General features: G+C 47.7%; 1 protein-coding gene across 1 annotated transcript; it reads right to left on the bottom strand.

Annotated features, from left to right (window-relative positions):
- Window positions 1-14,044: 14,044 nt before the first annotated feature.
- LOC145653867 (heat shock 70 kDa protein-like) lies at window positions 14,045-15,953 on the bottom strand. Its single transcript, XM_081708472.1, has one exon. It carries the CDS (start codon window positions 15,951-15,953, stop codon window positions 14,187-14,189), a length of 1,767 nt encoding a protein of 588 aa, XP_081564598.1. The 3' UTR covers window positions 14,045-14,186.
- Between the last annotated feature and the right edge of the window lie 7,471 nt (window positions 15,954-23,424).

Raw genomic sequence — 23,424 nt, 5'->3', positions numbered from 1 at the left:
ATTTAATTTGCCAGAATAAAATTAATAAATGGCATCTAAAATTTCTCATACTGAATGCCTACCTCAGTGTGGCTATCTGTACAGGAAATGCACTGAAGCACTTTTGTAAGCTGTTCTGGAAAAGAGCCATCTGATAAATGCCATAAATGCTGATGAAGTTGCCTGGTAGCAGAGGGTACATGCTGAGTTGGCTGAGTGTGTTGCCCTGTGTATTTTGTAGACTCCAGCACCAGGTCTGCAGCAAACAAAGAGTGGAAACAGCAGCAACTCGAGTCGCTATGACTGCAACCCTGTGTCAACTGCAGTAAGTCTCTCGCATGCACAGAAACGAATGATGCATCCTGTATGTGTCCCATACCCTGATAGTTTTATCAACACACTGTCATTACATGTGCTAGTTATTTTCTTTTTTTGAACTGTGCCATGATGCAAGTTAATTGGCTTATTGTAAAGATGTGTTGGTATGCTTACAGACCTATTATTGTGTCTGTTCTGTCATATGCTATAATTCTTCTCTCTGTCTTCAGGCGGTCCTTCTGGCTGACATCATACCCACTCTACTAATCAAGCTAACAGCACTGTGTTTCTTACAAAAATGGTTTATGGGTACTGGCTACAAATATGTAGTATGAAAGGTCACAGTTTGAATTAGGAACACAAGTCTGACTGCCTAACATCAGTACCAGGGTGTAGATTTTCAGGGCCAAAAATGGGCCAAAAAAGATTTAACTGACTCTGAAAAGTCAAAAATTGCAAAAAGTGTTTCAGAGGGATGTAGCACTCTTAAAATTGCTAAGCTGTTGGGGCGTGATCACAGAACCCTCAAAGGTTTTGTTGCAAATAGTCAACAGGGTCGCAAGAAACGTGTTGAGAAAAAAAGACGGAAATTAACTGCCAAAGATTTGAGAAGAATCAAAAGTGCAGCGACCAGGAACCAATTATCCTCCAGTGCTGTCATATTCCAGAACTGCAACCTATCTGGAGTGCCCAGAAGTACAAGGTGTTCAGTACTCAGAGATATGGCCAAAGTAAGGAAGGCTGAAACCTGACCACCACTGAACAAGACATATAAGGTGAAATGTTCTTGTCATCACTGACAACCAGTTCTTGTCATCACTGACACATTTAAGAAGGCTAAATTAAAAGTCGTGGTGTTGTTCCAAATGCATAACTGCTTCCATACAGCAGAAACCACACATGCACATGCACCCCTGTAACTAGTCATTAGTAAATCATGACTCTTGTAGCACTGAAGAAGCATAAAGGCGGTCAATTAATTAAAAAAACAAACAAACAAACAAAAAAAAACATATATTTAATATGACGTGAGCTTCACATATACTGCTGCTGAGTATATGTGAAGAGAGGCAGGATTGGCGGGTGGGGATTGCCGGGTGGGGCTTGTCATAAATGATTTTGAGCTGTTTCATTCTAAATAGTTTAGAAGAGTGCAGATCTGCAAACTCCATCAGTTTGGGCATCTGAAAATTACATGGACCATAAATATTTTTTATATTGTAAATCTGTGTAGTTTTATCCATCTTGCAACTTTTATTTCACTGTTTATATTGTACTCAATTTGATCAGGTTTTATGTTCTATGATTTTATTATCCACTGCATTACCATTATGTTTGTACTGTTTTTTATCTTGTGTGTACTATTTTGTTCTGAAGTTTTGAAAAGCCCTATACAACTAAAGTTTACTTATTATTATTATTATTAGTAGTAGTAGTAGTACTAGTAGTAGTAGTAGTACAATCAAACGGTTTAGTTTAATGGTTTAGTTGGCTTTATTGAAGCTTCATGTTTTAATTCAGGCCACATGATCATAGTGATCTGAGTGTAGTCCTCTTCCTCCTCTTCATCTGTGATGGGCACAGTGATGCCAATCTGTCCATCCTCATCTAATATGGATGAAAGTAGAGGATGGTTGCACAGTGTCCATTTTCATTTAGTCAAAGAAATAACCTGATAAGCCTGCCTGCATGGCATTAATGTTACTCTAATGCAGCATATTTACCTGGGGAACAGGACATCCTGCGTGACTGAGCTCAGCGATGGCAGGCTTGGGAGTTCCGCATGCAGGCAGGCAAGGAGGGAGAGAGGCTGGGGAGACAGGCAGGCAGGCAAGGAGGAAGGCTGGGGAGGCAGACAGACAGGCATGCAGGGAAAGAGGGAGGGAGGTAGGAATGGAGGGAGGAAGGCTGCAGAGGCAGGCAGGCATGCAAGCGGGTAGGGAGGGAGGGAGGGAGGGAAGCTGGGGAGGCAGGTAGGCAGGAACTGAGGGAGGCCGAGGAGGCACAGAGGGAGGCTAAAGAGGCATACAGGCAAGCAAGCAGGGGGGGGGAGTGAGGGAGGCAGGGGAGGAAGGGAGGCCATCAGGGAGAGAGGGAGGGAAGCTGGGGAGGGAGGAAGGCTGGGAGGCAAGCATGTAGGGAGGGAGTGAGAGAGGCTGGGGTGGGAGTGCGGCAGGCAGGGAGGCCAGCAGGGAGAGAGGGAGGGAGACTGGGAAGCTGGCAGGGATAGAGGGAGGAAGGCTAGGGAGGCAGGGGAGGAAGGGAGGCCAGCAGGCAGGCAAGAAGGCAAGCAGGTAGGGAGGGAGTGAGAGAGGCTGGGGTGGGAGTGCGGCAGGCAGGCAGACAGGGTGGGAGGGAAGGCTGGGGTGGTAGGAAGAGAAGGATGCTGGGGATACATGCAGCCAGACAAGCAACATGTGACCCGTACTCCAGGGGAAGGCTGGGAATACATGCGGCTGGACAATTAGAATGGAGACCCAGACTCCGGGTGGAGGCCGGGTATAACCAGAGCTGGACGATTTGAATAGAGACCCAGACTCCAGGGAGAGACTGGGGATACATGCAGCTGGACAAGCAGCATGGAGTCCCAGACTCTGGGTGGAGGCTGGGGATACATACGGCCAGAAGGTTTGAATGGAGACCCAGACTCCAAGGAGACCCTGGGGATGCATGCGGCTGGATGAGCAGCATGGAGACCCATATTCCAGATGGAGGCTGGGGATACATACAGCCAGAGGATTTGAATTGAGACCCAGACTCCTGGTGGAGGCTGGGGACACCCGGAGCTGGAAGATTTGAATAGAGACCCAGACTCCAGGGAGACAGTGTCAATACATGCAACTGGACAAGCAGCATGGAGACTCAGACTCCGGATGGAGCCTGGGGATACATACGGCCAGAGTATTTGAATAGACACACAGACTCTGGGGAGACTCTGTGGATACATGTGGCTGGACGAGCAGCATGGAGACCCAGACTCCGCGCGGAGGTTCATGATACATGCTGTTCATTTGGCCAAATCTAACCCCAGTCTTCCTCCCTTGCTCTTTCCCTACCCTCCCTCCCTCACTGCCTGCCTTTCTCCTTCACTCCCCAGCTCCCCTCCCTCCTTGCCTATCTGTCTGCATGCCTGCCTCCCCATACTTCCTCCCTCCCTCCCTTCCTGTCTCCTGCCTCCTTCCCTCCCTTTCTTTCTCTCTGCCTGCCTCCCTCCCTGCCTGCCTGACACAGTGAAGCATTCACCCTTGCCACGCTCACTCTCCATCGTTACGCAGAAAACATGAGACGAAGCTTTCAGCTGGGGGCTGACGATGAGTCTTGAAGCTGGCTGGAGCAACAGTCTGTCCATCCTTGTCTAAAATGGATGAAAGTAGAGGATGTTTGCACAATGTTTATTTTCATTTAGTCAGAGAAATAACTTGATAAGCCTGCCTACATTGTGTTAATGTTACTCTAATGCAGCATATTTACCTGGGGAACGGGACGTCCTGCGTGACTGAGCTCAGCGATGGCAGGCTTGGGAGGTCCGCATGCAGGCAGGCAAGGAGGGAGAGAGGCTGGGGAGGCAGGTAGGGATAGAGGGAGTGGGGCTGGGGAGGCAGACAGATAGGCAGGCAGGGAAAGAGGGAGGAAAGTTGGAATGGAGGGAGGAAGGCTGCAGAGGCAGGCAGGCATGCAAGCAGGCAGGTAGGCTGGAACTGAGGGAGGCCGAGGAGGCAGAGAGGGAGGCTAAAGAGGCATACAGGCAAGCAAGCAGGGGAGGAGTGAGGGAGGCAGGGGAGGAAGGGAGGCCATCAGAGAGAGAAGGAGGGAGGCTGGGGAGGCAAACAGGTAGGGAGGGAGGGAGAGAGGCTGGGGTGGGAGTGCGGCAAGCAGGGAGGACAGTAGGGAGAGAGGGAGGGAGGCTGAGGAGGGAGCAAGGGAGGCTGGGAAGCTGGCAGGGAAAGAGGGAGGAAGGCTGTGGAGGAAAGCAGGCAAGTAGGCAGGAACTGAGGGAGGCCGAGGAGGCAGAGAGGGAGGCTGGAGAGACATACAGGCAAGCAAGCAGGGAGGGAGTGAGGGAGGCAGGGGAGGAAGGGAGGCCAGCAGGCAGGCAAGAAGGCAAGCAGCTAGGGAGGGAGTGAGAGAGGCTGGGGTGGGAGTGCGGCAGGCAGGCAGACAGGGTGGGAGGGAAGGCTGGGGTGGTAGGAAGAGAAGGATGCTGGGGATACATGCAGCCAGACAAGCAACATGTGACCCGTACTCCAGGGGAAGGCAGGGAATACATGCGGCTGGACAATTAGAATGGAGACCCAGACTCTGGGTGGAGGCCGGGTATAACCAGAGCTGGACGATTTGAATAGAGACCCAGACTCCAGGGAGAGACTGGGGATACATGCAGCTGGACAAGCAGCATGGAGTCCCAGACTCTGGGTGGAGGCTGGGGATACATACGGCCAGAATGTTTGAATGGAGACCCAGACTCCAAGGAGACCCTGGGGATGCATGCGGCTGGATGAGCAGCATGGAGACCCAGATTCCAGATGGAGGCTGGGGATATATACAGCCAGAGGATTTGAATTGAGACCCAGACTCCTGGTGGAGGCTGGGGACACCCGGAGCTGGAAGATTTGAATAGAGACCCAGACTCCAGGGAGACAGTGTCAATACATGCAACTGGACAAGCAGCATGGAGACTCAGACTCCGGATGGAGCCTGGGGATACATACGGCCAGAGTATTTGAATAGACACCCAGACTCTGGGGAGCCTATGTGGATACATGCAGCCAGACGAGCAACATGTGACCCGTACTCCAGGGGAAGGCAGGGAATACATGCGGCTGGACAATTAGAATGGAGACCCAGACTCCGGGTGGAGGCCGGGTTTAACCAGAGCTGGACGATTTGAATAGAGACCCAGACTCCAGGGAGAGACTGGGGATACATGCAGCTGGACAAGCAGCATGGAGTCCCAGACTCTGGGTGGAGGCTGGGGATACATACGGCCAGAATGTTTGAATGGAGACCCAGACTCCAAGGAGACCCTGGGGATGCATGCGGCTGGATGAGCAGCATGGAGACCCAGATTCCAGATGGAGGCTGGGGATATATACAGCCAGAGGATTTGAATTGAGACCCAGACTCCTGGTGGAGGCTGGGGACACCCGGAGCTGGAAGATTTGAATAGAGACCCAGACTCCAGGGAGACAGTGTCAATACATGCAACTGGACAAGCAGCATGGAGACTCAGACTCCGGATGGAGCCTGGGGATACATACGGCCAGAGTATTTGAATAGACACCCAGACTCTGGGGAGCCTATGTGGATACATGCGGCCAGACGAGCAGCATGGAGACCCAGACTCCGCGCGGAGGTTCATGATACATGCTGTTCAGCTGGCCACATCTAACCCCAGTCTACCTCCCTTCCTCTTTCCCCACCCTCCCTCCCTCACTGCCTGCCTGCCTTTCTCCTTCACTCCCCAGCTCCCCTCCCTCCTTGCCTATCTGTCTGCATGCCTGCCTCCCCATCCTTCCTCCCTCCCTCCCTCCGTTCCTCCCTGCCTGCCTGACACAGCGAAGCATTCACCCTTGCCACGCTCACTCTCCATCGTTCTGCAGAAAACATGAGACGGAGCTTTCAGCTGGGGGCTGACGATGAGTCTTGAAGCTGGCTGGAGCAACAGTCTGTCCATCCTTGTCTAATATGGATGAAAGTAGAGGATGTTTGCACGGTGTTCATTTTCGTTTAGTCAGAGAAATAAGTTGATAAGCCTGCCTACATTGTGTTAATGTTACTCTAATGCAGCATATTTACCTGGGGAACGGGACGTCCTGCTTGACTGAGCTCAGCGATGGCAGGGTTTGGAGGTCCGTAACCAGGCAGGCAAGGAGGGAGAGAGGCTGGGCAGACAGGCAGGCAGGGAAGGAGGAAGGCGGGTGAGGCAGGCAGGCATGCATGCATGCATGGAGGGAGGGAGGGAGGCTGGGGAGGCAAGCAGGCAGGCAGGCAGGAAGTAAGTAAGGAAGGCCGAGGAGGCAGGGCAAGAGGGAGGGACGCAAGCAAGCAGGGATGGAGTGAGGGAGGCTAGGGACGAAGAGAGGCCAGCAGCGAGAGAGGGAGGGAGGCTGGGGACGCAAGCAGGCAGGCAAGAAGGCAAGCAGGTAGGGAGGGAGTGAGAGAGGCTGGGGCGGGAGTGAGGCAGGCAGGCAGACAGGGTGGGAGGGAAGGCTGGGGTGGTAGGAAGAGAGGGAGGCTGGGGATACATGCAGCCAGAGAAGCAACATGTGACCTATACTCCAGCGGATGGCTGGGAATACATGCGGCCAGACAATTGGAATGGAAACCCAGACTCCAGGGAGAGGCTGTGGATACATACAGCCAGAGGATTGGAATGGAGACCCAGACTCCAGGGAGACCCTGGTGAGCATGCGGCTGGATGAGCAGCATGGAGACGCAGACTCCAGATGGAGGCTGGGGATACATATGGCCAGAGGATATGAATGGAGACCCAGACTCCTGGTGGAGGCTGGGGACATGCGGAGCTGGAGGATTTCAATAGAGACCCAGACTCCAGGGAGACAGTGTCGATACATGCGGCTGGACAAGCAGCATGGAGACCCAGACTCCGGATGGAGGCTGGGGATACATACAGCCAGAGGATTTGAATGGAGACCCAGACTCCGGATGGAGGCTGGGGACACCTGGAGCTGGAAGATTTGAATAGAGACCCAGACTCCAGGGAGACAGTGTCAATACATGTGACTGGACAAGTAGCATGGAGACCCAGACTCCGCGCGGAGGTTCATGATACATGCTGTTCATTTGGCCACATCTAACCCCAGTCTACCTCCCTTCCTCTTTCCCCACCCTCCCTCCCTCACTGCCTGCCTGCCTGCCTTTCTCCTTCACTCCCCAGCTCCCCTCCCTCCTTGCCTATCTGTCTGAATACCTGCCTCCCCATCCTTCCTCCCTCCATCCCTCCCTTCTTTCCTGTCTGCCTGCCTCCTTAGACTCCCTCCCTCATTTTCTGCCTGCCTCCCTCCCTGTCTGCCTGCCTGGCACATTGATGTGTTCGCCCTTGCCGCACGCTCACTCCCCGTTGTTGTGCAGCAAACATGAGACGGAGCTTTCAGCTTGGGGCTGACGATAAGTTTTGAAGCTGGCTGGAGCAACAGTCTGTCCATCTTCGTCTAATATGGATGAAAGTAAAGGATGTTTGACCCACTGTCAGAAAAGCATTGCTAAAAACAAGTGTTTATCTCGGCGTCGTATAATTGTGATGGATTGGACAATTTGGAACTGGTTCCCGATTCCCGTCACTTTGCTTCATGATTGAAAACGTTGATTGTGTGTTGAAAACAGATGGGGTTTTTTATATAAGTGGCTGTGAATAGATTTGCTTTTGCTATTAAAGTGTGTTCTTCCTAACATCATACCTTCTCAGATTCACTATTAATTTGAGTTGTCTCTTGTTTATAGTCTCAGACTGCTACTTATGTATCTTACACAAAATTGAATGTTTCCCATTGCAAAGCCAAGACTATTCTGACATATTAAAGGAAGCGTTATTAAAATGACTTCATTCTGGTTACCATGGTATTAAGACTGGAACGCTTTGAGAATACCAACTCCGGACAGATAAACAGAAAACCTATAGTAGAGATGATGCATAAAATGACTGCTTGATGAAAATAGATATTTACTCTCATGTGCAGGAGAAGCTGCCGCATCTCTCGCCTCCTTCAGTGTCTGCTGCTCCTCCCTCGTCTTCCTCGGCCACTTTCCCGGCGTCCCCTCATCCGCTGCCTTGTGGTGTCCCAGGTGGAAAAGGAATACTCACACTGCGATGTGGGGGGTTGGTGCCGATGTCTACTCTATACGTAAAAGGATGGATTCTGTTTCAACGAAAATCCGTGTCAGTTTAAAACCAGGGTAACATGGTAAACCACAAAGTTAGTTTTCAGCTCATGAGGCACAGCTTTGGAAATACCCGAGACAAATGCCAATAATTACCAATATCTGAGCTGCGTGATTTTATCCCCAACACTTCTTAAAATTGTATTAAGAAAATATAAGTATTTCCTTACAAGCTTGATTTCGCGTCAATTGTAACATATAATTCGATGAAGAAGTTGTTTTGGTCTATAAATCTAATCGCATTATCTTCTTAATGACAATCGGAACACGTTCGCGCTAATATTTTGTTGACACAATGACGAAATAATACACGCTTGTTTCACCAAGACCAGTCGCGATGCACGCGCCCATTTAACAGGCGTAATAATGACCGTTGCTAAGCAACCTGCGCTGCTACGTAGCAAAATTGCTACTCGTACTCACTGTGGCAAGATAGTTCGCTGTTTCCTACTAGATTACCAAGTATAGAGCAAAACAAAACCCACCGACAGTGAAATACATAAATCAATCGAATTACATAGTTCATATAAACCACACTGACCTCTAAACAAAGCAGTGTAACAACAACGGTTACCTCGGTTACCAATTTGCTCCTAAGTCTCTGAATCAGGCCTGCGTTGTTATAGCTAGACATCAGAAGAACTGCAACGATGTCTGCATCGCAGCCACCCTGCTATCGCAACGTTTAAAACTGTTCCCAAAGACGCTGCCTATGAAATCTGAACATACACCTGTTCCCGTCTAGGCGTAAATTTTACGGACGGTCCTGTGGAAAATTTAGCTTGTGACCGGTGGATAAAACCTTACACTAGCAGTTAGCCAGTCGAAAAGATCAGATACGATCAGAACGGAGTCGGGCGGTTTGCCTTTATCGTGTGCTGTGTTGCTTTACGCCCTGTAATCTCCACCTCGCTGGGTGAACGGCTTATCCGTAAATAAGGTCAAGTAGCATACCGTCTATCCACAGATAAGAATTAATGGAAGAAATTAATTAGCTAACAGTATCTATGTAAATGTATGTATACACACCAACGGTGAAAGTTCCTGCCTCAAATCGGACACGTTTCAAAGCTTTAAAACTTGTCTCGTGAAATGACCGTATTTATACCTTTTTGTAGCCACATAGTGATGTCACAACGATGTGACGTCATAATGGACCGTGCCATTAGGCCTAGCGCTTTATTAGTAGGACTCTACTAATTTCAGAAGAAAATCAGTTAATTTCACTGACCTGTTTTATCAAAAATATTTCACGAATTTTAGGATACAAATTAATTTGCTACATTTCACGGAATGTATTAAATAACACTTCACAAGCTTCATGGTAGGATAGTCACTTAGTCTCACTAGGCCTGCCATCCTAAGATAATTGCCTTTGTCTGAGTGGTAAGCACTGAACATCAGGAGACGTTGTTGGGCTTCATTCCTTCTCACTGAGAATTCGTGGATAGGCAGCCCCGTACTGACTTTAGTTTAGCCTGGAACCGTAAATAACTTCCAAAACATAACAGCGATGTTTGTAAAGCAACGTTTTTTAAAACCAGAATCAGGAATGTTCATGAAAAAGAAACCCACATCAGCAATCAAAAGGAGAAATAGTGCAGGTCATTTCCCAGTTACTTTTGTTTTCTTTTACTCTGCTCTGTAGGCTTCAGCATAAATCCTTAGGAGGCCTCTTTGACAGGCCTCTAGGCGCCTCAGTCAAAGGCCTCTAGAGGACTCAGTCCTTGGTTCAAGGATGAACAGCCCGGCCAAGTGTTTGCTACCTGCTATTGTTGTTCTTGTGCCTTGGACTGTACTCGTGTTTTTTCACTTTTGACTCATACATTTGCCCCTTTTTCCTCTGCGTTCATTCTGGTTTTGACCCTGTTTTTGCCTTTGGACCTTGATTTTTGGCCGTACCCTGTTTTGTGCTCCTTTTGTTAAAACCCCTTACCTGCATATGGATCCTTCTCACCACTCTGAGCCTCATTTATTACATTAATATAAGCTGCTTGCTTTCATTTTAGTTGCTTTGTTTGATTTGCTAAGAACATGATGCTCAGATATCACCTCACATCACTTCTCTGTATGTTTTCTTAGACCTATTTAATTTCTGGCTTTTTTTGAACTATTTGTTTAGCATTGTCATTGTAGTGTTGAGTCTCCCAATACATGTAGGCTATCTTACTAATACTAAGTTCCTCACTGCACCTAACACTTTCCTAATGATGATGAGACTAGAAAGAACTGAAATGGTCTTAGAATCATTAAGTCACATAGCCTATGTTTTGCTGTATACTAAAACATTTCTACTGACAATGAAGTATAATAGTTATTGTAACAGATCTTAGTGTAATAGTGTAACATTGGGTGCTAAGAGTTGTTTGTTGTTTGCATTATTCAAACAACTTGGCACACAAACATCTGGTGCATGCAAATGTCACCAACTGCTAGATGATTCCAGAAAGCACTAGAGAACAGTCTAATATACTGAGTGCTGTTCAAGAATCTGGAATGGCCGATGAACAGTTAATGGTTATAAAATGTTATAAACCCACTGATGAACAATTAATACTTATAAAATGTTATAAACCCACTGATGAACAATTAATGGTTATACATGTTATGTGTTCTGCAGATCAACAAAAAATGTCAAATGCTAATCAGAAATGCCTAGCACAACAAATTTCTATTATGAGAGAGACCAAAAGAGCATGTGGGCTCCCAGGAGACATAGTTCCTGTCTGAAAAGAGAATGAAGCCAATCTTCATGGACCCGGGGCCAGCTCTTTAAAGGGAAGTCATCACCCCCCTTTTCCACAGTCTGCACCTGTGGACACAAACCCATGGGCACCCATGTGCTGGTACATGTAACAGCAAATGAAATCTAGAAATAACAACAAAATGTCTTACCCAAAAGAAGCCCCCAATGAAATATTTTTTGTTTAGGCATGCAGAATGTTCAGTGTAACCTATACCTGGTTTCTCTGACATAGGTTCCTTTTCCATCTTTTGTATGGTAAAGCATCAGTATCTCATCACTATTCACTGATCAAGCTCATCACTGCTGTCCTCCTCTTCATCTTCATCGGTGCCACCCCAACAGTCTCTCCTACTCAGAGCTCAAAGTAGGCCGGTACTCACTGGTACGCAGGACCGGCACGTCTACATTTTATTATTTGGCTTTTTTTTCTTTTTTTTGCGTAACAGCACTTCTCTAGCTGATGCTCTTGTGTTCCTGTTCTCTCTACAATTCTATTACAGGACAAGTAACATTAATGCTGGACAAGAAACGGAACCTTAATGCTAGTCTACGTGATGTTAATGAGAAATAATGATGTTGGCTTGGCTCCAAAAGGGCACATACAGTCAGGCACTGACACAACAGAGCTTCAACCAGAACTAGTATTAAATATATGCGGGGACCTGGCCACCACCCTGGGCCAGCCAACCCACCCAGGCTCAGGCAAGGACCCAACCCAAACAAGGCCATTACTTTTTGGCTGTCTCTTCTTTTGTGTATCTCCACAGACTGCACACCAGTGTTGTTTATCTACAGTTCCCATATCATCCCAGCCATTCAACAGATGATGCAATTGCTCCAACTCTTCCTCTGACCCTTATCCATCTGAACAAAAAGACACATACGTTAGAATGCTGTTCTGACTGGGAAATCCCCATCAGTCTGGATCAGGATCAATGTCTCCAGCACCACTACACTGAACACTGTTACCCATAGTGTTGTGTGCTCAGTCCACTGTTGTTCACTTTGCTGACCCAAAACTGCAGAGATGCACAGCTTGAACCACGTCATCAAGTTCACTGATGACAGGCCTGTGGGGGGTCTCATCAGCGGGATGATGAGTCAGCATACAGAGAGGAAGTGCAGTGGCAAAGTCAAGAAACTGTCTCTGAATGTGGAAAAAACTAAAGAGATGGTGGATGACTTTAGGAAAGTACATGGTGATCAATCTCCAGTCAATATCAATATCCAGTCAATATCAATATCAGCTCCTTTGTGGAAATCATCACAAGCACCAAGTTCATTGGTGTCCACCTAGCAGAGAACCTCACCTGGACCCTCAAAACCAGCTCCATAGCCAAGAAAACCCAGCAGTAATTCCTACTTCTAGCTCATCCCCCTACCACTATCCTCACCATGTTCTACAATAGAGCGCATCCTGAGCAGCTGCTTCACTACCTGGTTTGGGAATTGCTCTGTCTCAGATGGCAAAACCCCGAGGAGAATAGAATGAACAGCCGAAAAGGTCCTCAGGGTCTCTCTCCCCTCCATCATGGACATTTACAACACACGCTGATTTCTCAATGCTACCAGCATTATAGATGAGCCCACACATCACTCACACAAACTCTGTTAGTCTCAGAATAGGTACAAAACATGTGGGTGTTTTCAGCCATACTGTGCAACAGTTTCTTCCCCCCTGCCATCAGAATTCTCAACTCCCAGAGACTTACAACAAATATTGGATTCCGTTTAACAATACTGTGTTCTGAAATGAGTGTATTGGCTGTTACCTCAGTGACTGCTGTATGCTGTACGCATATCTATTAAAATGCCATAGTATTGTGCACTGGTTGCTGTTGCCTATATGTTAACATTGGTATTGTATTTCATATGTATTGTTTACACTTATGTTCTCCTTTTGTACTGCACCACGGTCCTGGAAGAACATTATTTATATTTGTATGTTTATAGCTACTAAGACAATAAAAAGCGTCTTGACCTCTCTTTTGACCTCTTGATCTTTGTTTACCAGACTAGATCTTAAGTTATGGGCCACCCATTGTATTTCTTCTGTAACCAGGCCCCACCTTTGATCTTTATGCCCTTCTGAAGATCTGTCATTTTGCTGACTTCGAGTTGGCTTTATCTTGGTTTGAAGTTTCCGATTTCAAGGGGCACAGAGGAAGTGGCCTGTTGCTTGTATACTGTATCCTAGGATCTTGAGCATAACTATAGCAGTGGTATATACCAGTTTGTTGGTTTCAGTTATACAGGTTGTTGGTATTGTGCTTATTGCTGCATTTACATCTGCAAGCATACTGTCTGATGGTAGCTTACCACCAAGTTAGGTGAGCCTCAAGCAGTGGATGACAGTAGTTACCTTCTTCATGATCATCATCTGCATGGCCACAGTTGGACCACACAATGTCCACATTACAGTTTGGCTCTGGTGGATTCCAGGTGCAGTCTGCACTTTCTGTCTCAGATGCAATACGTGTTCTGTTTGGGCATCTTTACATTATTATTATACTTTACATACAAAATATAACAGAATCCAGTATTATTTATTATCTTTTATATACGGTGAATATAAAGTTTTTCCTTCTTTTTATATTGTATATTGTACAGCAGAAACCACACATACACATGCACCCCTGTAACTATAGTGATTAGTAAATTATGCCTTCTAGCACTGATGAAACATAAAAGGGGTCAATTATGAAAAAAAAAAAAGGTATATAATTTAATGTGATGTGAGCTTCACATATAGTGCTGCTGAGTATTTGTAGGACTAACACACCATTTCAGTTTAATTACATTTATTTAATTAGATTTCATGAGCTCAAAAAGCTAAAAATGTTTTTTATGTTTCCTTAGTTTTTCTTCTTAATATATTTATTTTCATAAGAAAGATTACATTATGGACTGTCAAGACCACAAATTTAAGCCATTTTGTCCAGATCATTTTATTAACAATAAATATCAAAATATATTTAGATGAATATTTACAACACCGTAATATTTACCTTTTTGTAAAATGTTTCACTGGAAAAACATTGTAATGACAAATCTCACATATTGATAGTGTTACAAGGTTCTAAACGTTATTAATGCACTAGCAATGACAAAAGATGCTATTGTCCACATCAGCTAATTCTCCACATGCTGTGAAGCACAACTGAACAATACAGGCAACAACATTTTCTTCAGGAGAAACTAATTCAAAAAGAGCACTCTGAGTCCATACAAGAAGTTCACGTCCCTAATCGACCTCTTCAATAGTGGGCCCCTGGGTGCCGGCCCCTGAGCGGGCACGGGCCTGAGCTCCACAGCTTCCAGCTGGCATCCCTCCATGGTACAGTTTGGCGATGATGGGGTTGCACACCTTCTCCAGCTCCTTCAACTGATGTACGTACTCCTCCTTTTCAGCCAGCTGGTTGTTCTCCAGCCACATGATGGCTTGGTTGCACCTCTCAATGACTTTCTTCTTGTCATCCTCACTGATGTTGTTCTTCAAGTTCTCATCTTCCACACTGTTCTTCATGTTAAAGGCATAGGACTCCAGAGTGTTCTTAGCAGCAATCTTCTCTCTCTGCAGGTCATCCTCTGCCTTATATTTGTCTGCAACCTGCACCATCCTCTCAATCTCCTCCTTGCTCAGCCTGCCCTTATCGTTGGTGATGGTGATCTTGTTCACTTTGCCAGTGCTTTTGTCCACTGCCGACACATTCAAAATGCCATTGGCGTCAATGTCAAAGGTCACCTCAATCTGAGGGACTCCTCGAGGTGCAGGTGGGAGGCCCGTCAGCTGAAACTTCCCCAGCAGGTTGTTGTCTTTTGTCATGGCTCTTTCACCTTCGTAAACCTGGATCAGAACACCGGGCTGGTTGTCTGCATATGTGCTGAAGATCTGGGTCTGCTTGGTGGGGATGGTGGTGTTGCCATTGATGAGAGCGGTCATGACTCCACCTGCGGTCTCCATGCCCAGAGACAGCGGGGCCACATTCAGCAGCAACAGGTCCTGGACATTTCCAGATGTGTCGCCCATTAAGATGGCAGCCTGAACTGCGGCACCGGAAGCCACTGCCTCATCTGGATTGATGCTTTTGTTCAACTCTTTGCCGTTGAAGAAAGGCTGCAAAAGTTTCTGGATTTTGGGGATTCTCGTAGCACCTCCAACCAAGACAATGTCATGGATCTGGGATTTGTCCATTTTGGCATCTCTAAGGGCTTTCTCCACAGGATTCAGTGTTCCCCTGAACAGGTCAGAGCACAGCTCCTCAAAACGTGCTCTGGTAACAGAAGTGTAGAAGTCAATGCCCTCATACAGGGAGTCGATCTCGATGCTTGCCTGAGAGCTGGAGGACAGGGTTCTCTTGGCCCTCTCACAGGCTGTGCGCAATCTCCTCAGTGCACGCTTGTTCTGGCTGATGTCCTTCTTGCACTTCCTCTTAAACTCCTCCACAAAATGGTTGACCAGGCAGTTGTCAAAGTCCTCCCCACCCAGGTGTGTGTCTCCTGCTGTTGCTTTCACCTCAAAGATGCCATCTTCAATAGTCAGGATGGACACATCGAACGTACCCCCTCCTAAGTCAAAGATCAGCACATTGCGCTCTCCCTGCTTGCCTTTGTCCAGGCCGTAGGCGATCGCTGCAGCTGTGGGCTCATTGATTATCCTTAGGACGTTCAGCCCAGCAATCGCACCAGCAAATTTGGTTGCTTGCCTCTGAGAGTCATTGAAGTAGGCAGGTACAGTAATAACAGCGTTGGTTACCTTCTGACCCAGGTAGGCCTCTGCAGTTTCCTTCATTTTCACCAGGACCATGGAGGAGATCTCTTCAGGGTAAAAGGACTTCTTCTCTCCTTTGTACTCAACTTGCCCTGTTAAAGCCGTTGGTTTACTCCTCCTCGCTCGTGCGTTAGTTACCTGTCCGTGAACGCTGTGTCTTCCACGAGCTGCCGCTCGCGCTTTATATTCAAGCAGGTAACGCCCCCGTTCACCTCGCGACAGTTCTAGAGGTTTCTCCATTGCGCGAGCTCACCAACCGCGAGTCAGCCAGCGACGCCGCCAGTCCAACTGTAGACTACTGATGTCTCTGAGACCGAATTAGTCCGTAGAAATGAAACAAAGATCCAGGATGGTCTGAAAGGGGACAATACCAACAAATAACCAAACAAGTTGGAAAATGGGACATAAATGGGAAAGCGGAACCACATAGGCTATGTAAATGACTATAAATAAATGTTTTACTTTATCATAAAATTACTTCAGTCATTCCGGGCCAACGTAACGTTTCCTATTTCCCCACATTTAAGGACTGCTGTATATGTTATATTGTTCAATAAATCTGTATACAAAAGGTATTCATTAAACGTGTTTTTACTTAGATTAGTTTCAGTAGGACATTCGAGTAAAAGCAACAGAAAAAACGTGGTCCGTCCAGAACTTTCCCCCGCTGTGGTCTTGCGTCAGTGGTGGGCGTGGCCGCATCAGCTTGCTTTATTCTAATTGGTCTGATTCGCACGAGCGTTGGAGAAACAAAGAGAAATGTCAGGAAGTGAAGGGAGAGCGGTGTGGCCGGGAAGTTCATAAAATCAGAGGATTAATAAAACTGCGAGAGGGAACATGTGGATGCAGTGATCGAATACTCTGGGTCATTAGAGAGGGAAACACATTCACATGGCAAGCAGGAGACAAAACCAAAACAAAGACACGTGGCCATGGCAACGTGAAGGGTTGGTCTTCAGCCCGCCCTTCGCCATGGCCTGCCACTCCCTACGCTGAAGATGGAAATCACTGGACTGTATAAATTCTTATTGATAAATATTTATTATTCAGTACAGACACTACCTGAGATTTTCAGATCATTCCAAGGGGTTCCTACTTTTGCTAGGCCACATGCGCTTGAATACCTGACATACGGAACTGTTATGAGTTGCTCATAACAGAAAGAGGAAGAATGAAAAGCAATTTTGCTTTTTGATTTTAAAGAAGCGAAACTATCCCTTAGCTTATTTTGACTCAGTAATATGCCATAATTACATATGTGAATTCGTCAAAGACTAATTATTTGGGTTTCTATGTGCTTATATAGTTGATATGCTCTGTACTTGTGAGGTAGACGGTGGGCAGTTTATCTCGTATGCTGATCCCGCTCTCGTTTTGGAACGGGAACAAGGCCCCTGAACGTCACTAACTTTGTGGACCTGGTGAGGAAAACAAATACTAATTGTGACTTTTTTCATTCCCAATTTTTGGGGAAAAAAGACCTAAAACACTGGCATACACCTACATGATCTTACCTGACCTCACTAACGAAACCTTTTCTCCTAAGGGGATTTGGCACGAAATGACCCAAAGTTACCTGCCTCAGATGTTGAAGGCTGCTCATTGTCCTCCTCGGGACTGCTTAGATATACATCTTCCGTCTCATGGAGCATGCCAGCATCTTACATATCTATGGCGTTAACCTTTACTGAATTCCTCAAAGAAATCAGAATTTCACATTAAGTAGCTTAGCTATTTCTTACCTATAACTAGGTTAGCTAGTTAGCAGTAGCTAGATATCAACACCGTCAGACGTGTCAGTTATCGGTTTTACAGCATTTGTCATGAACATATCAGAGAGTGTTGATGCTGATCCTGATACCGTTAGTGAGGGTAAGTAGCTAACATTAGCTATGTTTGGTAAGTTGATGTTTAGCCAAACAGTAGCAAGCTAGCTAACTGAACTGTCTGGTACGTGTCATGAGATTGATGATGTGTCCTTAGGTAGGGGGGGGGGGGGGGGGCTACTGGGACTGTGTAATAACTTTGCCTACGTGGTTATGCTGAGTGCTGCCCAAGACATTTTAAAACAACAGGAATCTCAGAACACAACAGTGCGTGCAAATTATAGGTCTGTATATGCTTGTCTGCCTGTATTACAGTGTGCCTAGTTGCCTGCAGAAAAATTATCTTGTCACACAATTACAATAAATAATTTAATTTGCCAGAATAAAATTAATAAATGGCATCTAAAATTTCTCATACTGAATGCCTACCTCAGTGTGGCTATCTGTACAGGAAATGCACTGAAGCACTTTTGTAAGCTGTTCTGGAAAAGAGCCATCTGATAAATGCCATAAATGCTGATGAAGTTGCCTGGTAGCAGAGGGTACATGCTGAGTTGGCTGAGTGTGTTGCCCTGTGTATTTTGTAGACTCCAGCACCAGGTCTGCAGCAAACAAAGAGTGGAAACAGCAGCAACTCGAGTCGCTATGACTGCAACCCTGTGTCAACTGCAGTAAGTCTCTCGCATGCACAGAAACGAATGATGCATCCTGTATGTGTCCCATACCCTGATAGTTTTATCAACACACTGTCATTACATGTGCTAGTTATTTTCTTTTTTTGAACTGTGCCATGATGCAAGTTAATTGGCTTATTGTAAAGATGTGTTGGTATGCTTACAGACCTATTATTGTGTCTGTTCTGTCATATGCTATAATTCTTCTCTCTGTCTTCAGGCGGTCCTTCTGGCTGACATCATACCCACTCTACTAATCAAGCTAACAGCACTGTGTTTCTTACAAAAATGGTTTATGGGTACTGGCTACAAATATGTAGTATGAAAGGTCACAGTTTGAATTAGGAACACAAGTCTGACTGCCTAACATCAGTACCAGGGTGTAGATTTTCAGGGCCAAAAATGGGCCAAAAAAGATTTAACTAACTCTGAAAAGTCAAAAATTGCAAAAAGTGTTTCAGAGGGATGTAGCACTCTTAAAATTGCTAAGCTGTTGGGGCGTGATCACAGAACCCTCAAAGGTTTTGTTGCAAATAGTCAACAGGGTCGCAAGAAACGTGTTGAGAAAAAAAGACGGAAATTAACTGCCAAAGATTTGAGAAGAATCAAAAGTGCAGCGACCAGGAACCAATTATCCTCCAGTGCTGTCATATTCCAGAACTGCAACCTATCTGGAGTGCCCAGAAGTACAAGGTGTTCAGTACTCAGAGATATGGCCAAAGTAAGGAAGGCTGAAACCTGACCACCACTGAACAAGACATATAAGGTGAAATGTTCTTGTCATCACTGACAACCAGTTCTTGTCATCACTGACACATTTAAGAAGGCTAAATTAAAAGTCGTGGTGTTGTTCCAAATGCATAACTGCTTCCATACAGCAGAAACCACACATGCACATGCACCCCTGTAACTAGTCATTAGTAAATCATGACTCTTGTAGCACTGAAGAAGCATAAAGGCGGTCAATTAATTAAAAAAACAAACGAACAAAAAAAAAACCCATATATTTAATATGACGTGAGCTTCACATATACTGCTGCTGAGTATATGTGAAGAGAGGCAGGATTGGCGGGTGGGGATTGCCGGGTGGGGCTTGTCATAAATGATTTTGAGCTGTTTCATTCTAAATAGTTTAGAAGAGTGCAGATCTGCAAACTCCATCACAGTTTGGGCATCTGAAAATTACATGGACCATAAATATTTTTTATATTGTAAATCTGTGTAGTTTTATCCATCTTGCAACTTTTATTTCACTGTTTATATTGTACACTCAATTTGATCAGGTTTTATGTTCTATGATTTTATTATCCAGTGCATTACCATTATGTTTGTACTGTTTTTTATCTTGTGTGTACTATTTTGTTCTGAAGTTTTGAAAAGCCCTATACAACTAAAGTTTACTTATTATTATTATTATTATTAATAGTAGTAGTAGTACTAGTAGTAGTAGTAGTACAATCAAACGGTTTAGTTTAATGGTTTAGTTGGCTTTATTGAAGCTTCATGTTTTAATTCAGGCCACATGATCATAGTGATCTGAGTGTAGTCCTCTTCCTCCTCTTCATCTGTGATGGGCACAGTGATGCCAATCTGTCCATCCTCATCTAATATGGATGAAAGTAGAGGATGTTTGCACGGTGTTCATTTTCGTTTAGTCAGAGAAATAAGTTGATAAGCCTGCCTACATTGTGTTAATGTTACTCTAATGCAGCATATTTACCTGGGGAACGGGACGTCCTGCGTGACTGAGCTCAGCGATGGCAGGCTTGGGAGGTCCGCATGCAGGCAGGCAAGGAGGGAGAGAGGCTGGGGAGGCAGGTAGGGATAGAGGGAGTGGGGCTGGGGAGGCAGACAGATAGGCAGGCAGGGAAAGAGGGAGGAAAGTTGGAATGGAGGGAGGAAGGCTGCAGAGGCAGGCAGGCATGCAAGCAGGCAGGTAGGCTGGAACTGAGGGAGGCCGAGGAGGCAGAGAGGGAGGCTGGAGAGGCATACAGGCAAGCAAGCAGGGAGGGAGTGAGGGAGGCAGGGGAGGAAGGGAGGCCATCAGGGAGAGAAGGAGGGAGGCTGGGGAGGCAAGCAGGTAGGGAGGGAGTTAGAGAGGCTGGGGTGGGAGTGCGGCAAGCAGGGAGGCCAATAGGGAGAGACGGAGGGAGGCTGAGGAGGGAGGGAGGGAGGCTGGGAAGCTGGCGTGGAAAGAGGGAGGAAGGCTGGGGAGGCAAGCAGGCAGTTGGCAGGAACTGAGGGAGGCCGAGGAGGCAGAGAGGGAGGCTGGAGAGACATACAGGCAAGCAAGCAGGGAGGGAGTGAGGGAGGCAGGGGAGGAAGGGAGGCCAGCAGGCAGGCAAGAAGGCAAGCAGCTAGGGAGGGAGTGAGAGAGGCTGGGGTGGGAGTGCGGCAGGCAGGCAGACAGGGTGGGAGGGAAGGCTGGGGTGGTAGGAAGAGAAGGATGCTGGGGATACATGCAGCCAGACAAGCAACATGTGACCCGTACTCCAGGGGAAGGCAGGGAATACATGCGGCTGGACAATTAGAATGGAGACCCAGACTCCGGGTGGAGGCCGGGTATAACCAGAGCTGGACGATTTGAATAGAGACCCAGACTCCAGGGAGAGACTGGGGATACATGCAGCTGGACAAGCAGCATGGAGTCCCAGACTCTGGGTGGAGGCTGGGGATACATACGGCCAGAATGTTTGAATGGAGACCCAGACTCCAAGGAGACCCTGGGGATGCATGCGGCTGGATGAGCAGCATGGAGACCCAGATTCCAGATGGAGGCTGGGGATATATACAGCCAGAGGATTTGAATTGAGACCCAGACTCCTGGTGGAGGCTGGGGACACCCGGAGCTGGAAGATTTGAATAGAGACCCAGACTCCAGGGAGACAGTGTCAATACATGCAACTGGACAAGCAGCATGGAGACTCAGACTCCGGATGGAGCCTGGGGATACATACGGCCAGAGTATTTGAATAGACACCCAGACTCTGGGGAGCCTATGTGGATACATGCAGCCAGACGAGTAACATGTGACCCGTACTCCAGGGGAAGGCAGGGAATACATGCGGCTGGACAATTAGAATGGAGACCCAGACTCCGGGTGGAGGCCGGGTATAACCAGAGCTGGACGATTTGAATAGAGACCCAGACTCCAGGGAGAGACTGGGGATACATGCAGCTGGACAAGCAGCATGGAGTCCCAGACTCTGGGTGGAGGCTGGGGATACATACGGCCAGAATGTTTGAATGGAGACCCAGACTCCAAGGAGACCCTGGGGATGCATGCGGCTGGATGAGCAGCATGGAGACCCAGATTCCAGATGGAGGCTGGGGATATATACAGCCAGAGGATTTGAATTGATACCCAGACTCCTGGTGGAGGCTGGGGACACCCGGAGCTGGAAGATTTGAATAGAGACCCAGACTCCAGGGAGACAGTGTCAATACATGCAACTGGACAAGCAGCATGGAGACTCAGACTCCGGATGGAGCCTGGGGATACATACGGCCAGAGTATTTGAATAGACACCCAGACTCTGGGGAGCCTATGTGGATACATGCGGCCAGACGAGCAGCATGGAGACCCAGACTCCGCGCGGAGGTTCATGATACATGCTGTTCATCTGGCCACATCTAACCCCAGTCTACCTCCCTTCCTCTTTCCCCACCCTCCCTCCCTCACTGCCTGCCTGCCTTTCTCCTTCACTCCCCAGCTCCCCTCCCTCCTTGCCTATCTGTCTGCATGCCTGCCTCCCCATCCTTCCTCCCTCCCTCCCTCCGTTCCTCCCTGCCTGCCTGACACAGCGAAGCATTCACCCTTGCCACGCTCACTCTCCATCGTTCTGCAGAAAACATGAGACGGAGCTTTCAGCTGGGGGCTGACGATGAGTCTTGAAGCTGGCTGGAGCAACAGTCTGTCCATCCTTGTCTAATATGGATGAAAGTAGAGGATGTTTGCACGGTGTTCATTTTCGTTTAGTCAGAGAAATAAGTTGATAAGCCTGCCTACATTGTGTTAATGTTACTCTAATGCAGCATATTTACCTGGGGAACGGGACGTCCTGCTTGACTGAGCTCAGCGATGGCAGGGTTTGGAGGTCCGTAACCAGGCAGGCAAGGAGGGAGAGAGGCTGGGCAGACAGGCAGGCAGGGAAGGAGGAAGGCGGGTGAGGCAGGCAGGCATGCATGCATGCATGGAGGGAGGGAGGGAGGCTGGGGAGGCAAGCAGGCAGGCAGGCAGGAAGTAAGTAAGGAAGGCCGAGGAGGCAGGGCAAGAGGGAGGGACGCAAGCAAGCAGGGATGGAGTGAGGGAGGCTAGGGACGAAGAGAGGCCAGCAGCGAGAGAGGGAGGGAGGCTGGGGACGCAAGCAGGCAGGCAAGAAGGCAAGCAGGTAGGGAGGGAGTGAGAGAGGCTGGGGCGGGAGTGAGGCAGGCAGGCAGACAGGGTGGGAGGGAAGGCTGGGGTGGTAGGAAGAGAGGGAGGCTGGGGATACATGCAGCCAGAGAAGCAACATGTAACCTATACTCCAGCGGATGGCTGGGAATACATGCGGCCAGACAATTGGAATGGAAACCCAGACTCCAGGGAGAGGCTGTGGATACATACAGCCAGAGGATTGGAATGGAGACCCAGACTCCAGGGAGACCCTGGTGAGCATGCGGCTGGATGAGCAGCATGGAGACGCAGACTCCAGATGGAGGCTGGGGATACATATGGCCAGAGGATATGAATGGAGACCCAGACTCCTGGTGGAGGCTGGGGACATGCGGAGCTGGAGGATTTCAATAGAGACCCAGACTCCAGGGAGACAGTGTCGATACATGCGGCTGGACAAGCAGCATGGAGACCCAGACTCCGGATGGAGGCTGGGGATACATACAGCCAGAGGATTTGAATGGAGACCCAGACTCCTGGTGGAGGCTGGGGACACCTGGAGCTGGAAGATTTGAATAGAGACCCAGACTCCAGGGAGACAGTGTCAATACATGTGACTGGACAAGTAGCATGGAGACCCAGACTCCGCGCGGAGGTTCATGATACATGCTGTTCATTTGGCCACATCTAACCCCAGTCTACCTCCCTTCCTCTTTCCCCACCCTCCCTCCCTCACTGCCTGCCTTTCTCCTTCACTCCCCAGCTCCCCTCCCTCCTTGCCTATCTGTCTGAATACCTGCCTCCCCATCCTTCCTCCCTCCATCCCTCCCTTCTTT

This window comes from Electrophorus electricus, chromosome 3, assembly GCF_041902795.1.
Source record: "Electrophorus electricus isolate QZ-2024a chromosome 3, ASM4190279v1, whole genome shotgun sequence".
Classification (NCBI taxonomy): Eukaryota; Metazoa; Chordata; class Actinopteri; order Gymnotiformes; family Gymnotidae; genus Electrophorus; species Electrophorus electricus.
Note: the sequence above shows the minus strand (reverse complement) of the source record. Positions and strands in the feature narration are given on the sequence as shown.

Excerpts from the sequence above, each read along its gene's own strand:
- LOC145653867 (XM_081708472.1), bottom strand. The coding sequence starts at position 15,953 with ATGGAGAAACCTCTAGAACTGTCGCGAGGTGAACGGGGGCGTTACCTG.